Source organism: Oncorhynchus nerka, linkage group LG26 (genome assembly GCF_034236695.1).
Source record: "Oncorhynchus nerka isolate Pitt River linkage group LG26, Oner_Uvic_2.0, whole genome shotgun sequence".
NCBI classification, from domain to species: domain Eukaryota; kingdom Metazoa; phylum Chordata; class Actinopteri; order Salmoniformes; family Salmonidae; genus Oncorhynchus; species Oncorhynchus nerka.
This window is the reverse complement of record NC_088421.1, coordinates 49439103-49454286: the sequence shown is the minus strand read 5'-3', so window position 1 is coordinate 49454286 and position 15184 is coordinate 49439103. Positions and strand designations below refer to the sequence as shown.

At 41.2% G+C, this 15184-nt stretch overlaps 1 protein-coding gene across 1 annotated transcript in view; it reads left to right on the top strand.

Annotated features, from left to right (window-relative positions):
• The first annotated feature begins 4839 nt into the window (after nt 1–4839).
• LOC115120907 (methyltransferase 22, Kin17 lysine) overlaps nt 4840–15184 on the top strand; it is a 51163-nt gene continuing 40818 nt past the window's right edge. Inside the window, exons 1-4 of the mRNA XM_065010997.1 lie at nt 4840–5435; nt 7729–7872; nt 8181–8478; nt 8889–8901. Coding sequence (XP_064867069.1) covers nt 7767–7872; nt 8181–8478; nt 8889–8901 — 417 coding nt within the window. The 5' untranslated portion in view covers nt 4840–5435; nt 7729–7766. The remainder of the gene's footprint in view (nt 5436–7728; nt 7873–8180; nt 8479–8888; nt 8902–15184) is intronic.

Sequence of the window (15184 nt, the reverse complement as noted above, 5' to 3'; positions counted from 1 at the left end):
CAGGAATGGAGGTGGTCTTTATCCTAGTGAGATTGCTAAGGCGAACACCGCCATGTTTAGTTTTGCCCAACCTAGGTCGAGGCACAGACACGGTCTCAATGGTGATAGCTGAGCTGACTACACTGACTATGCTAGTGGCAGACTCCACTATGCTGGCAGGCTGGCTAATAGCCTGCTGCCTGGCCTGCACCCTATTTCATTGTGGAGCTAGAGGAGTTAGAGCCCTGTCTATGTTGGTAGATAAGATGAGAGCACCCTCCAGCTAGGATGGAGTCCGTCACTCCTCAGCAGGTCAGGCTTGGTCCTGTTTGTGGGTGAGTCCCAGAAAGAGGGCCAATTATCTACAAATTCTATCTTTTGGGAGGGGCAGAAAACAGTTTTCAACCAGCGATTGAGTTGTGAGACTCTGCTGTAGAGCTCATCACTCCCCTAACTGGGAGGGGGCCAGAGACAATTACTCGATGCCGACACATCTTTCTAGCTGATATGCACGCAGAAGCTATGTTGCGCTTGGTGATCTCTGACTGTTTCATCCTAACATCGTTGGTGCCGACGTGGATAACAATATCTCTATACTCTCTACACTCGCCAGTTTTAGCTTTAGCCAGCACCATCTTCAGATTAGCCTTAACGTCGGTAGCCCTGCCCCCGGGTAAACAGTGTATGATCGCTGGATGATTCGCTTTAAGTCTAATACTGCGGGTAATGGAGTCGCCAATGACTAGAGTTTTCAATTTGTCAGAGCTAATGGTGGGAAGCTTCGGCGTCTCAGACCCCGTAACGGGAGGAGTAGAGACCAGAGAAGACTCGGCCTCTGACACCGACCCGCTGCTTAATGGGGAAAACCGGTTGAAAGTTTCTGTCGGCTGAATGAGCGACACCGGTTGAGCGTTCCTACAGCATTTCCTTCCAGAAACCGTGAGAAAATTGTCCGGCTGCGGGGACTGTGCCAGGGGATTTATACTACTATCTGTACTTACTTGTGGCACAGACGCTGTTTCATCCTTTCCTACACTAAAATTACCCTTGCCTAACGATTGCGTCTGAAGCTGGGCTTGCAGCACAGCTATCCTCACCGTAAGGCGAGCACAGCGGCTGCAATTAGAAGGCATCATGTTAATGTTACTACTTAGCTTCGGCTGTTGGAGGTCCTGACGAATCGTGTCCAGATAAAGCGTCCGGAGTGAAAAAGTTGAGGAAAAAATAAATAAATATATGAACGGTAATTAAAAAGTGAAAACCGTAAAGTTGTCAGGTAGCAAAATAGGTTGGCAACAAAACGCACAGCAACTCGAAAACAAGCCTGCAAGTTGTGACCGGAAATGACGTAGTAGCACTGATCAATCAATCAATCACATACACATACAATAAAACATGATAATTAGCATCAACGTAGACATCAAGCAAGACTACAGGTCCCTGCAAGCTCCTGCATGTCATCTCTACACCTTTGCTAACAGGTATTGTGCCAATTTCAAACGTGCACAACACAGTTCACAGACCGTGTCAATAATAATGGCACAGATACAAAGATGAGTCCTCTATCTATCTCTATGCAGCTGCCCATGCTGTCACAGACGCTAAAATTTCACAGACACAAAGATGAATCCTCTATCTATCTCTATGGGTTTTACAAAATATGTATTTTTGATTTTTTTTTGCCATTTATTTGACCTGCTAGTGCTGGCTGCAATGAGTCCTACACCAGGATTAATACACACACCTCTGGCTCAGAGGCTCCAAAGACGTGCTCTGACCATCAACTGTCTGCCATATGTGTGCAGGAATATACACTGAACAAAAGTACAAATGCAACATGTAAAGCGTTGGTCCCATGTTTCATGAGCTGAATTAAATGATCCTAGAAATCCCACAAAAAAAAGCTTATTCCTCTCAAATGGGACAGTAAAAGGCCACTCAAATATGTGCAGTTTTGTCACACAACACAATGCCACAGATGTCTCAAGTCTTGAGGGAGCGTGAAATTAGCAGGCCAACTGCAGAAATGTCCACCAGAGCTGCTGCCAGAGAATGCAATGTTAATTTCTCTCCACCTCTCCACCTCCAATGTCATTTTGGAGAATTTGGCAGTACGTCCATCCGGCCTCAGAACCGCAGACCCCGTGTAACCACGGCAACCCAGGAACTCCACACTGGGCTTCTTCACCAAATTGATTCTGTGCTTCTCTGAGACATGTATGGACAGTACCATCTCTCAAATTGATTCTGTGCTTCTCTGAGACATGTATGGACAGTACCATCTCTCAAATTGATTCTGTGCTTCTCTGAGACATGTATGGACAGTACCATCTCTCAAATTGATTCTGTGCTTCTCTGAGACATGATATACCCAGTGCTGGAGGAGGCATGTTACAGACCAGCCAATCAGAATGACTTGTACCAAGTGCTGGAGGAGGCATGCCACAGACCAGCCAATCAGAATTACTTTTACCCAGCGCAGGAAGAGGCATGCTACAGACCAGCCAATCAGAATGACTTTTACCCAGCGCTGGAGGAGGCATGCTACAGACCAGCCAATCAGAATTACTTTTACCCAGCGCTGGAGGAGGCATGCTACAGACCAACCAATCAGAATGATTTTTACCCAGCGCTGGAGGAGGCATGCTACAGACCAGCCAATCAGAATGACTTTTACCCAGCGCTGGAGGAGGCATGCTACAGACCAGCCAATCAGAATGACTTTTACCCAGCGCTGGAGGAGGCATGCTACAGACCAACCAATCAGAATGACTTTTACCCAGCTCTGGAGGCGGCATGCTACAGACCAGCCAATCAGAATGTAACTCAACACAATAACTGTTAAAATCTCTGAAACAATATAACAAAGATACATGTGTTGATCATTGACTAAAGTTCATTAGGACCAGGTGCTTACAGCGCCTTCAGAAAGGGTTCACACACCTTGGCTTGGCTTTCCTCACACGTTGTTATGTTACAGCGTTAATTTAAAATGGATTACATTTACCCCATAATGTCAAAGTGGAATTCTGTTATTAGAAAAAAAAGTATTCAACCCCGTTGTTATGGAAACGCCTAAATAAGTTCAGGAGTAAAAAAATTGCTTATTAACAAGTTCAATCATGAGTTGCATGGACTCACTCTATGTGCAATAATAGAGTTTAACATGATTTTTGAATGATGACCTCATTTCTGTACCTCATACATATACAAGTATCTACAAGGTCCCTCAGTCGAGCAGTGAATTTTTAACACCGGATTCAACCACAAAGACCAGGGAGGTTTTCCAATGCCTCGCAAAGAAGGGCTGCTATTGGTTGCGGGGGTCAAACAAAAAGAGACATTGAATATCCCTTTGAGCATGGTGACGTTATTAATTACACTTTGGATGGTGCATCAATACACCCAGTCACTACAAAGATACAGGCGTCCTTCCTAACTCAGTTGCCGGAGAGGAAGGAAACTGCTCAGGGATTTCACCATGAGGCCAATGGTGACTTTAAAACAGTTACAGAGTTTAATGGCTGTGATAGGAGAAAACTGAGGATGGATCAACAACATTGTAGTTCCTCCACAATACTAACCTAAATGACAGAGTGAAAAAAAAGAAGCCTGTACAGAATAAAAATATTCCGAAACATCCATCCTGTTTGCGATAAAGCACCAAAGTAAAACTGCAAAATCAAATGAGATCAAATCAAATATAATTTATAAAGCCCTTCTTACATCAGCTGATATCCCAAAGTGCTGTACAGAAACCCAGCCTAAAGCTCAAAACAGCAAGCAATGCAGGTGTAGAAGCACGGTGGCTAGGAAAAACTCCCTAGAAAGGCCAAAACCTAGGAAGAAACCTAGAGAGGAACCAGGCTATGAGGGGTGGCCAGTCCTCTTCTGGCTGTGCCGGGTGGAGATTATAACAGAACATGGCCAAGATGTTCAAATGTTCATAAATGACCAGTATGGTCAAATAATAATAATCACAGTAGTTGTCGAGGGTGCAGCAAGTCAGCACCTCAGGAGTAAATGTCAGTTGGCAAAGAATGTGGCAAAGAAATGATCAAAGAAATATCACATTTACAATAAGTATTCAGACCCTTTACTCAGTACTTTATTTAAGCACCTTTGGCAGCGATTACAGCATCGAGTCTTCTTGGGTATGACGCTACAAGTTTGGCACCTGTATTTGGGGAGTTTCTCCCATTCTGCTCTGCAGATCCTCTCAAGCTCTGTCAGGTTGAATGGGGAGGGTCGCTGTACAGCTATTTTCAGGTCTCTCCAGAGATGTTCGATCGGGTTCATGTCTGGGCTCTCACTAGGCCACTCAAGAACATTCAGAGACGTGTCCCGAAGCCACTCCTGCATTGTCTTGGCTGTGTGCTTAGGGTCGTTGTCCTGTTGGAACCTTCTCAGCAGTCTGAGGTCCTGAGCGCTCTGGAGCAGGTTTTCATCAAGGATCTCTCTGTACTTTGCTCCGTTCACCTTTCCCTCGATCCTGACTAGTCTCCCAGTCCCTGCCCCTGAAAAACATCCCCGCAGCATGATGCTGCCACCACCATGCTTCACAGTAGGGATCCTGACTAGTCTCCCAGTCCCTGCCCCTGAAAAACATCCCCGCAGCATGATGCTGCCTCCACCGTGCTTCACAGTAGGGATCCTGACTAGTCTCCCAGTCCCTGCCCCTGAAAAACATCCCCGCAGCATGATGCTGCCACCACCATGCTTGTACTTGAATAATGTTTAACGTTTCAAAGTGTGGAACACATTATGTTAATTTAGTCAGAGTTTTAGAAATGTAATTATTTGAGTGAGGAAAAGTGTCTACAACACACACATGTAGATGTTTAATCACAATCTAAGTGAAATTCTAACTATGTTTAAATTTGAATTCTAATCCAAATGCCATTTAAATTCTTTCGGAGCAGGTTTACATATTGAGTTATTTCTAGATGCGTAGCACGCGGAACATTTTGAATGGCTTTTGTTTCCTTTGTTGGTGGGTGAAATAATAATGTGGCACCGCCTGTATTCTGTACACCTAGTGTTATTTCTGTACGACTTGGAAGCTGATATTTGAGACAATCTGCGCATCGTTGTAAGCTCAGAGTGAATTAAATGCGTGTTTATGTTATTAGACTGTATTGAATGTCATGTGTTGGAAGTGTTTCATTTAAATGTGCCCGTTAAATGTCCCTCGTTAGCTAGCGTCGTAGTTAGTTAGTCTGCCCCTGGACCTGGCCAAGTCATTCATTATCAGAGTAGCTAGCATCAAGCTAGCTCATGGTAGCTGTTTCTAGCAGGTTCCCTCCCACCCATTCAGTTACGTTTGTCAGAAGTTCCCACCGTAGAGAAGGCTAGTTTATTTGGCCAAATGAAAACGTGTTTACCAGACACACGTCTTTGCAGCATTTTCATTGACAGCTTCTAGCTAGAAAAGTTAGCTAACAACCACTGGAAAGGTGAGTGACCGCTAACAGTTATAAGTAAATGTTGGCTGCTAACTGTAGGGCATAACAACATACATTTTAGCCACACCGACTAAGAAGATTGTGTTTAAGAACCATTTATGATGTCTCTTGTTGACATAATGAATACAGGGTCATCAACACACTCTCCTTGGTCGGTAGCTATGGCGACGTCACTTGGTGCTTTTCCAGCTATTAGGCGGCTTGCTGCTACAACAGCTCACTGTGATGCTGAAGAGGGCACTTTGCTGAGCCGCAGTTGCCTCTGGCTGAGGGTTGCTGTTGGCCTTGTCTATGTTCCAGGGACAGGCTGTATTTCACCTGTCTAACAGATAACAGATAACAGGGCTGTATTTCACCTGTCTAACAGATAACAGGGCTGTGTTTTACCTGTCTAACAGATAACAGGGCTGTGTTTTACCTGTCTAACAGATAACAGATAACAGGGCTGTGTTTTACCTGTCTAACAAATAACAGGGCTGTGTTTTACCTGTCTAACAGATAACAGGGCTGTATTTCACCTGTCTAACAGATAACAGGGCTGTGTTTTACCTGTCTAACAGATAACAGGGCTGTGTTTTACCTGTCTAACAGATAACAGATAACAGGGCTGTATTTCACCTGTCTAACAGATAACAGATAACAGGGCTGTGTTTTACCTGTCTAACAGATAACAGGGCTGTGTTTTACCTGTCTAACAGATAACAGGGCTGTGTTTTACCTGTCTAACAGATAACAGGGCTGTGTTTTACCTGTCTAACAGATAACAGATAACAGGGCTGTATTTCACCTGTCTAACAGATAACAGGGCTGTGTTTTACCTGTCTAACAGATAACAGGGCTGTGTTTTACCTGTCTAACAGATAACAGATAACAGGGCTGTGTTTTACCTGTCTAACAGATAACAGGGCTGTGTTTTACCTGTCTAACAGATAACAGATAACAGGGCTGTATTTCACCTGTCTAACAGATAACAGGGCTGTGTTTTACCTGTCTAACAGATAACAGGGCTGTGTTTTACCTGTCTAACAGATAACAGATAACAGGGCTGTATTTCACCTGTCTAACAGATAACAGATAACAGGGCTGTGTTTTACCTGTCTAACAGATAACAGGGCTGTGTTTTACCTGTCTAACAGATAACAGGGCTGTGTTTTACCTGTCTAACAGATAACAGGGCTGTGTTTTACCTGTCTAACAGATAACAGATAACAGGGCTGTATTTCACCTGTCTAACAGATAACAGGGCTGTGTTTTACCTGTCTAACAGATAACAGGGCTGTGTTTTACCTGTCTAACAGATAACAGAGCTGTGTTTCACCTGTCTAACAGATAACAGATAACAGGGCTGTGTTTTACCTGTCTAACAGATAACAGATAACAGGGCTGTGTTTCACCTGTCTAACAGATAACAGGGCTGTATTTTACCTGTCTAACAGATAACAGATAACAGGGCTGTGTTTTACCTGTCTAACAGATAACAGGGCTGTGTTTTACCTGTCTAACAGATAACAGAGCTGTATTTTACCTGTCTAACAGATAACAGATAACAGGGCTGTGTTTTACCTGTCTAACAGATAACAGATAACAGGGCTGTGTTTTACCTGTCTAACAGATAACAGGGCTGTATTTCACCTGTCTAACAGATAACAGATAACAGGGCTGTGTTTTACCTGTCTAACAGATAACAGGGCTGTGTTTCACCTGTCTAACAGATAACAGATAACAGGGCTGTGTTTTACCTGTCTAACAGATAACAGGGCTGTATTTCACCTGTCTAACAGATAACAGGGCTGTGTTTTACCTGTCTAACAGATAACAGGGCTGTGTTTCACCTGTCTAACAGATAACAGATAACAGGGCTGTGTTTTACCTGTCTAACAGATAACAGGGCTGTGTTTTACCTGTCTAACAGATAACAGATAACAGGGCTGTGTTTTACCTGTCTAACAGATAACAGGGCTGTGTTTCACCTGTCTAACAGATAACAGATAACAGGGCTGTGTTTTACCTGTCTAACAGATAACAGGGCTGTGTTTTACCTGTCTAACAGATAACAGATAACAGGGCTGTGTTTTACCTGTCTAACAGATAACAGATAACAGGGCTGTATTTCACCTGTCTAACAGATAACAGAGACAGACTTTATTTCACCTGAAATACAGCCCATTTGGTAGTTTAAGCGCTTAAAAGTGTGTGTGTGTGTGACCTGTGTGCTTGCGACAAATGTATATATGCACCTGTGTTGTCAGTTTGTGCTTGCAACGTGTGTGTGTGTGTTCCCCAGGTGTGCTGCAGGCAGGTAGATGACATGCAGGGTGAGCCATGGACCAGATCACCTTCCATTATGACACGGTGCTGTCTGACGTTCACCTGTTGCTGCCCAACTCTCGCCACCTCATGGCACGCCTCAACCGCGTAGGACAACCAGGTATTGGAGGTGTGTGTGTGTGTGTGTGTGTGAAATGACACAAAATTAAATTATGAAAATGTTTTAATTTAGTTTCAATGTAGGTCTTTCCTGAATGTCAACGGAACTGTCCCAACCCTCTATTGCTGTGTTTACACAGGCAGCACAATTCTGGTAGTTTTTTCCCCCAATAATTGGTCTTTTTACCAATCACATCAGATCTTTTCACGTCCGATCTGTTTCAGAGCTGATCTGATTGGTCAAAATACCAATGAGTGAAAACAAGATCAGAATTGGGGGGCCTGTCTAAACGCAGCCTGTGTGTCTAGTTTTCATCTCCCGGTTCAGAATCCTGTGGGACGGAACGAAGCAGCGCACCTGTGACCTCGGTTCCCCCTGCGGAGGGGAAGAGTTAGACCGCGACACCCAGGAGGAGAGTGGAAGGGGAGATGCTAAGGAGAGTGAGATTGGGGCTGACGGAGGAGTGGACAGGGATGAGGACCGAGGGGCTGACGGAGGAGTGGACAGGGATGAGGACCGAGGACCTGACGGAGGAGTGAACAGTGATGAGGACGGAGGGATAGAACCACCCCTGGATGAAGATGGAGATTTAGAGGTACCACGCAGGTCAGTTACATCTCACCTCCACATCACCACAGTTATTACAGTCAAACCTTCCCTTCTACATCTCACCTCCACATCACCACAGTTATTACAGTCAAACCTTCCCTTCTACATCTCACCTCCACATCACCACAGTTATTACAGTCAAACCTTCCATCTCACCTCCACATACATCTCACCTTCCACATCATCCACAGTTATTACAGTCAAACCTTCCCTTCTACATCTCACCTCCACATCACCACAGTTATTACAGTCAAACCAGTCAAACCTTCCCTTCCATCTCACCTCCACATCACCACAGTTATTACAGTCAAACCTCCACCTTCCCTTCTACATCTCATCCACCACAGTTATTACAGTCAAACCTTCCCTTTGTGTTGTACTGCCTTCAGTTGATTGTTGTCCTGTAGATGTTTTACGCCAGTGGATCAATAGAATATGGTAGAATACACCAAGGTCCAATATACAAATGTGGTTGTACATCAGCAGGGTTTCTCTTCTTATGACAGTCACTCAGCATTATTTAGAAAATGCATCAGCAGTGTTTCTCTTCTGACAGCATTATATAGAAATGTGGTTGTGCAGCAGTGCAGGATTTCTCTTCTTATGACAGTCACTCAATTATCTCTCTCAGCATTATATAGAAATGTGGTTGTGCATCGGCAGGATTTCTCTTCTTATGACAGTCACTCAATTATCTCTCTCAGCATTATATAGTACTTGTTTTTTATATTGGTGAGTTAGTCTAGCGGCCAGCTATGTAAACTTGTAGTATATAATGGTCGAATTGCCGACCGAGGAGCCCGCATTGATTTTGTTCGTCAATCTCACTCAGATATCATATTAAAAACAGCAAACATTTCTCTCTACCCTGTAGCAGAATGTGTAGAGTTGCAGCAAAGTAGTAATAAAATAAACACAGCTAAATCTTCTCTCCGCCACTTTTTATGGCCCATTTCCCCATCAATGTTTCCCATCCCTGTTCCAGACTAACTATTGTAGATGTTATACCTGTCAGTCTGAGATAGAGACATGACTAACTATTGTAGATGTTATACCTGTCAGTCTGAGATAGAGACATGACTAACTAACTATTGTAGATGTTATACCTGTCAGTCTGAGATAGAGACATGACTAACTATTGTAGATGTTATACCTGTCAGTCTGAGATAGAGACATGACTAACTATTGTAGATGTTATACCTGTCAGAGTCTGAGATAGAGACATGACTAACTATTGTAGATGTTATACCTGTCAGTCTGAGATAGAGACATGACTAACTATTGTAGATGTTATACCTGTCAGAGTCTGAGATAGAGACATGACTAACTATTGTAGATGTTATACCTGTCAGTCTGAGATAGAGACATGACTAACTAACTATTGTAGATGTTATACCTGTCAGTCTGAGATAGAGACATGACTAACTATTGTACATGTTATACCAGACAAAGACTCAGTCTGAGATAGAGACATGACTAACTAACTATTGTAGATGTTATACCTGTCAGTCTGAGATCCTCAGCCAGGCTAACTAGAAGAGATGAAGAGGAGGAGGAGTCTGAGATAGAGACATGACTAACTATTGTAGATGTTATCATCAGGATAGGTGAGAAGAGAGACAGGACTGGTTTCTACCTAACTATTGTAGATGTTATACCAGTCTGAGATCATGACTAACTATTTTGTTATACCTTTTTAGTCCAATGTAATTCCTGAAGAGCTGAGTGAAGACAGGTAACTATTGTAGATGTTATAGTCAGTCTGAGATAGAGACATGTGTGATGTTATAAGTCTGAGATAGAGACATGACTAACTAACTATTGTAGATGTTAACCTGTCAGTCTGAGATTGACTAACTAACTATTGTAGATGTTATACCTGTCAGTCTGAGATAGACATGACTAACTATTGTAGATGTTATACCTGTCAGTCTGAGATAGAGACATGACTAACTATTGTATGTTAACCTGTCAGTCTGAGATAGAGACATTATAACTATTGTAGATGTGTGTTATAACATGACTAACTATTTGTTATAACTGTTATAATATACCTGTCAGTCTGAGATAGAGACATGACTAACTATTGTTATGTTAACTGTGTTTGTGTGAGTTATAACATGTTATAACTATTGTTATAACTGATGTTATACCTGTGTGTTAGTCTGAGATAGTTATAACATGTTATAACTATTGTAGATGTTATAACTGTGTGTTATAACTGAGATATAGACATGACTAACTATTATAAGATGTTATAACTGTCAGTTATCTGAGATATAACATGTTATAACTATTGTTATAAGATGTTATACCTGTCCAACATGTCTTTAACAGAGACATGACTAACTATGGCCAGATGTTATACCTGAAGATGGAGATAGACATGACATGACTAACTATTGTAGATGTTATACCTGTCAGTCTGAGATAGAGTCTGACTAACTAACTATTGTAGATGTTATACTGTGTCAGTCTGAGATAACATGACTAACTAACTATTGTAGATGTTATACTCTGTCAGTCTGAGATAGAGACATGTCTAACTATTGTAGATGTTATACCTGTCTGTCTGAGATAGAGACATGACTAACTAACTATTGTAGATGTTATACCTGTCAGTCTGAGATAGAGACATGACTAACTAACTATTCTCTGTCTCTACCTCTCAAAGACTCTGAGATAGAGACATGACTAACTCTCTATTGTAGGATCTATGTCTCTCTGTCTGAGATAGAGACATCTGTAACTATTCTCTCTGTTATACCTGTCAGTCTCTCTCTGAGACAGGTCTAACTAACTATTGTTATAAGATGTTATACTCTGTCTCTCTGTTATAACATCTCTAACTATCTGTCTCTCTGTTATCTCTGTCTCTCTCTGTCTCTCTGTATGTGTTATAACTGTGTGTTACAGAGACATCTCTAACCCTGTTATCCTCAGCCAGGCTGTCCCCTTTATAACTGAACTCAGAGACTGGTCTAACTCCCTCTCTCAGCTCTGTCTCTAACTGTGTCTCTGTCTCTAACTGTTTCTCTCTGACTGACCCTGGTCACTTATTTTGTTTTTAGTCCAATGTCTCTAACTGAAGACAGGTCTAGAGGCAGAAGTGTGTGTTATAACTGTGTGTTATAACTGTGTTTGTCTGTTATAACTGTGTGTTATAACTGTGTGTTATAACTGTCTGTTATAACTGTGTGTTATAACTGTGTGTTATAACTGTGTGTTATAACTGTCTCTTATAACTGTTTCTGTGTTATAACTGTGTGTTATAACTGTGTGTTATAACTCTCTTATATGTGTGTTATCTCTGTGTTATAACTGTGTGTTATAACTGTGTGTTATAACTGTGTGTTATAACTCTGTGTTATAACTGTGTTTATGTGTGTTATAACTGTGTTTATCTCTCTAACTCTGTTATAACTGTCTGTTATAACTGTGTGTTATAACTGTGTGTTATAACTGTGTGTTATAACTGTGTGTTATAACTCTGTCTATAACTGTGTGTTATAACTGTCTGTTATAACTCTGTGTTATAACTGTGTGTTATAACTGTGTTATAACTCTCTGTTATAACTGTGTGTTATAACTCTAACTGTTTATATGTGTTATAACTCTGTGTTATAACTATGTGTTATAACTCTGTGTTATAACTATGTCTTATAACTGTGTGTTATAACTGTCTGTTATAACTGTTTATATGTCTATAACTGTGTGTTATCTCTGTGTTATAACTCTGTGTTATAACTCTGTGTTATAACTGTGTGTTATAACTGTCTGTCTATAACTGTGTGTTATAACTGTGTGTTATAACTGTGTGTTATAACTGTGTGTTATAACTGTGTCTTCTAACTGTTTCTATGTGTTATAACTGTGTGTTATAACTATGTGTTATAACTATGTGTTATAACTCTGTGTTATAACTGTGTGTTCTAACTCTGTGTTATGGCAAACTATAGTCTCTATCTGTGTCTCTAACTCTCTGTTATAACTCTCTCTCTCTCTCTCTCTGTTCTAACTCTCTCTCTATCTGTCTCTCTCTCTAACTCTCTGTTATCTGTGTCTTCTCTCTCTCTCTCTCTGTCTTCTCTCTCTCTATCTGTGTGTTTAACTCTCTCTCTCTCTGTCTCTCTGTCTCTCTGTGTGTCTCTCTCTGTTTCTCTGTGTTCTAACTCTCTCTATCTGTCTATAACTGTGTCTTCTCTCTGTGTGTCTCTCTGTCTCTTATAACAGTGTGTTATAACCTAGTTATAACAGTGTGTTATAACCTGTGTTATAACTGTGTTTATACCTCTTAACTGTATTCATAACTGTGTTTATGTATTCACAACTGTTTAAATTCAACCTGTCATTAACAGTATTCACACCTAGGCCACGTATTCACACCTAGAAACAGGTGATCTCTCTCTCTCTCTGTCCCCTTCTCTACTTCTCTCTCTCTGTCCCCTTCTCTAATCTCTCTCTCTGTCTCTCTCAGTACTTCTAACTCCTCTGTCCTCTCTCTCTGAATTCACTCTCTGTCTCTCTCTGTCTTCTCACCTAGATTACAGTATTCTCTGTCTCTCTAGATTCTCTGTATTCACACCTAGATCTCTCTGTCTTCTCACCTCTGATCTACAGTATTCTCTCTCTCTGTCTCTCAGTATTCACACCTAGATCTACTATTCTCTCACTCTAGATTCAGTATTCACACCTAGATTCTCTCTCTCTATTCACACCTAGATTCTCTCTCTCTTCACACCTAGATTACAGTATTCTCACCTAGATTACACTCTCACACCTCTTTCTATCTCACCTAGATCTACTCTCTTCTCTCCTAGATTACAGTATTCACACTCTAGATTACAGTATTCTGTCTCTCTAGATTCAGTATTCACACTCTCTCTCTCTGTCTTCACACCTCTTCTATTCTCTCTAGATTACAGTATTCTCTCTGATTCAGTATTCTCACTCTGATTCTCTCTCTCTCTAGATTCTGTATTCTGTCCTCTTCAGTATTCACACCTAGATTACTGTATTCACACTCTAGATTACAGTATTCACACCTAGATTACAGTATTCACACCTAGATCTGTCTTCTCTCCTCTTCAGTATTCACTCTCTGTCTCTCTGTCTCTCTGTCTCTCTGTATTCACACCTAGATTCAGTATTCTCTGTCTCTCTCTTGTCTCTCTCTCTCTCTTCTCTTCTCACCTGTCTCTCTGTCTTCTCACTCTCTGTCTCTCAGTATTCTCACTCTCTCTACTCTTCACTCTGTCTACAGTATTCTCACCTGTTCAGTATTCTCTCCTAGATTCTGTATTCTCACCTCTGATTACAGTCTCTCTCTGTCTCAGTATTCTCTCTCTCTCTCTCTCTCTGTCTCTCTCTGTCTCTCTCTCTCTCTCTCTTCTCTGTATTCACTCTGTTCTCAGTATTCTCACCTCTCTGTCTCTCTATTCTCTCCTCTCTCTCTCTCTCTGTCTCTCTCTCCTCTCTCAGTCTCTCTCACTCTGTCTTCTCTCTCAGTATTCTGTCACCTGTCTACAGTATTCACACCTCTCTCTCTGTCTTCACACCTAGATTCAGTATTCTCTGCCTAGATTACAGTATTCACACTCTGTCTCTTACAGTATCTCCCACCTACATCTACCTTATTTTCCCTATTCCTCTCTCTATTCACACCTAGATTACAGTATTCACACCTTCATTACAGTATTCACACCTAGATTACAGTATTCATTTTACAGCTTATTCACACCTTGATTCATTTGATTTACACCTCTCAACCATCAAGACACAATACATGTTTTATTTAACTCAATGACATTACAGTATTCACACCTAGATTACAGTATTCACACCTAGATTACAGTATTCACACCTAGATTACAGTATTCACACCTAGATTACAGTATTCACACCTAGATTACAGATTATTCACACCTAGATTACAGTATTCACACCTAGATTACAGTATTCACACCTAGATTACAGTATTCACACCTAGATTACAGTATTCACACCTAGATTACAGTATTCACACCTAGATTACAGTATTCACACCTAGATTACAGTATTCACACCTAGATTACAGTATTCACACCTAGATTACAGTATTCACACCTAGATTACAGTATTCACACCTAGATTACAGTATTCACACCTAGATTACAGTATTCACACCTTACAGTATTCACACCTAGATTACAGTATTCACACCTAGATAACAGTATTCACACCTTACAGTATTCACACCTAGATTACAGTATTCACACCTAGATAACAGTATTCACACCTAGATAACAGTATTCACACCTAGATTACAGTATTCACACCTAGATTACAGTATTCACACCTAGATTACAGTATTCACACCTAGATTCACAGTATTCACACCTAGATTACAGTATTCACACCTAGATTACAGTATTCACACCTAGATTACAGTATTCACACCTAGATTACAGTATTCACACCTAGATTACAGTATTCACACCTAGATTACAGTATTCACACCTAGATTACAGTATTCACACCTAGATTACAGTATTCACACCTAGATTACAGTATTCACACCTAGATTACAGTATTCACACCTAGATTACAGTATTCACACCTAGATTACAGTATTCACACCTAGATTACAGTATTCACACCTAGATTACAGTATTCACACCTAGATTACAGTATTCACACCTAGATTACAGTATTCACACCTAGA